The 2500-nt window shown below is 42.6% G+C and overlaps 1 protein-coding gene across 1 annotated transcript in view; it reads left to right on the top strand.

The window, feature by feature from the left end:
- Window positions 1-1269, top strand: part of LOC138025495 (scavenger receptor cysteine-rich type 1 protein M130-like) — a 24946-nt gene extending 23677 nt beyond the window's left edge. Inside the window, 2 exon segments of the mRNA XM_068872695.1 lie at window positions 200-607; window positions 759-1269. Coding sequence (XP_068728796.1) covers window positions 200-607; window positions 759-1269 — 919 coding nt within the window.
- Window positions 1270-2500: the final 1231 nt, after the last annotated feature.

The following is a 2500-nucleotide window of genomic DNA, read 5'->3' as shown; positions in this document are numbered from 1 at the left end:
TAATTGCGTTCGTAACTTCGAGGATCATAGCTTTACTTAATTTAATTTATTTAAATCCCATTCTCGTATGTTTTGAGAAAAATTTTACGTTTGAGTTTAGGAAAAAGGAATAAGGTTGATTAAATGATTAGGGAGGAGAGTTAAGGTTGTTTGCAGAATATAAATTTTTAATTTAAGTTTTTTTCTTTTCACTGTCTAGGAGTACAACGAGGCGAAATCAAAAAAAGGCGATTGGTTTTCAACCTGATGACGTCATCATTCTCCAGGGATATCCAAAAGCGTGGCAAAGCACGAAACTGTTAAATGTCCGCCTGGCCGTCAAAATTCCAAAGGATTCCAAGAATGACGTCATTACCGGCGAAACACTAACTCAGTTGCTCGCTAATGTTGCACCTGTCATTCAAACTCAAATGGGTCATATTGTAGCATACGTAGAGCACATAGAGATCACTTCTGCTCCAGCTGGTGCCTCGGGTCACAGGTCATCGAAAAAACCTCAAACTTTGATTTTCCACAAGTCAGCTCTAATTGCGCTTGTATCAGCTATCGGAATCGTCTTATTAGCGGCTGCCATCGTGGTTGTCCGGTACCGCCTACGAAAAAGCAGGTATGGTAATTGTCAAGAAAAGCGTTGGCCTGTAAGGTAGAAAACGGATTGCACTGCAGTGGAGATTTCACTGCATCCATTAATCCACTTGTTTGTTCGTTCATTTGTACCACCATTCATTCATTCGTTCGTTCGTTTGTTCGTTGACCAGTAAAGAAGAAGAAAACAAAACAAACAGGAAAGAAAAGAAAAGTAAGCAGACAAAACAGCGAAGGAAGGAGGGAAGGACGGGAGAGAAGGAAGGAAGGAATGAAGGAAGGAAAAGGGGAAAAATGAAGGAGGGAGGGATAGAAAAGAGGGAGGAGAGGAAGGGAAGGAAGGAAGGAGGAGAGGAAGGGAAGGAAGGAAGGAGAGAGGAAAGGAAGGAAGGAAGGAAGAAGGAAGGAAGAAGGGAGGGGGAAAGGAAGGAGGGAGGGGTAGAAAAGAGGGAAGGGAAGGAAGGAGGGAGGGAAGGAAGGAAGGAGGGGAAAAAGGAAGGAGGGAGGGATAGAAAAGAGGGAGGAGAGGAAGGGAAGGAAGGAAGGAGAGAGGAAAGGAAGGAAGGAAGAAGGAAAGGAAGAAGGGAGGGAGAAAAGGAAGGAGGGAGGGGTAGAAAAGAGGGAAGGGAAGGAAGGAGGGAGGGAAGGAAGGAAGGAGGGGAAAAAGGAAGGAGGGAGGGATAGAAAAGAGGGAGGAGAGGAAGGGAAGGAAGGAAGGAGAAAGGAAGGAGGGTGGGGTAGAAATGAGGGAAGGGAGGAAGGGAAGGAAGGAGGGAAGGAAGGAAGGAACTAGCGGAAAAAGGAAGGAGGGAGGGATAGAAAAGAGGGAAGAGAGGAATGGAAGGAAGGAAAGGAAGGAAGGAAGGAGGGAGGAAGGAAGGAAGGAAGGAGGGAAGGAAGGAGGGAAGGAAGGAAGGAAGGAGGGAAGGAAAGAGGGAAGGAAGAACGAAAAGAAGGGCAGGAAGGAGGGAGGAGAAAAAGGAAAAAGGGAGGGATAGAAAAGAGGGAAGGGAGGAAGGGAAGGAAGGAGGGAAGGAAGGAAGGAAGGAATGAAAGATGGAGTGAGGGAAGGAAGGAAAGAGGGAGGTTATTAGTAGAAATTAGTAGAATGTGAATGAAATAAATATAAAAGGAGATGAAAGGGAAGGTTCTTAGTATATTATCTGTTATAGTTGCCTTAAATCCGAGGATACATACGCAATATTAAAAAAACTTAACCCAGCTTGTATTCGTGTGAATGAAACGATTCAGGTAGAAAACATGACGTCAATCGAAAGCGAAAATCATCGAAGTAAAACTAGAAAAAAAAAGGAAAATATGGAGTGCCTGTAAACTAGCTTGATAGCTAAAAACACTTATAAACAAAGCAATTTCAAGAAAGCTGTCAATGTTATATGTCCTGTTTTTTTTTCCTGTTAGGGGAGGTCACTCTTGAAGGAAGAAGATCCTGACCATGAAGAAAACATTCATCTGGTAGAGTTAAAAGGACAGTTTGGAAGCAACGATCAGAGGAATTAAAAGTTAAAAGTTGATATTTGGAGAAGGGGTACATGACATTCGTAAAATGATGCAGTTTCCCGGCGATTGTGACATGTGGTTTCGTTTCAAACCCGTAAAAAGAAAGTTTCATTTGCAATCCTCTAATCAAAATTCTGTAGCAAGAAAGGTTAAGAACACAAAGCTGATCCTTCTATCCGTTACAAAAGGAAAAGAAGCCGCATCTGTTATAACCTATATAATAGCTGCTGACGTACAAACTTTATGGTCTTAAAAGCGGTCTGTTGTCCTCTTGTAAGAGTGCAGTGACAATGTGGTGAACTTAAAACGTATCTTTTCTGAACGTAACTTTACGTCTATTGACCGAGAGAGCGAGGAAGCGCATTTGGCTACACATAACAGAAAAATATCAGTTAAT

This window comes from Montipora capricornis, chromosome 12 (assembly GCF_036669925.1).
Source record: "Montipora capricornis isolate CH-2021 chromosome 12, ASM3666992v2, whole genome shotgun sequence".
Lineage (NCBI taxonomy): Eukaryota > Metazoa > Cnidaria > Anthozoa > Scleractinia > Acroporidae > Montipora > Montipora capricornis.
The sequence above is the reverse complement of the archived record's forward strand: the minus strand, read 5'-3'. Positions and strand labels throughout refer to the sequence as shown.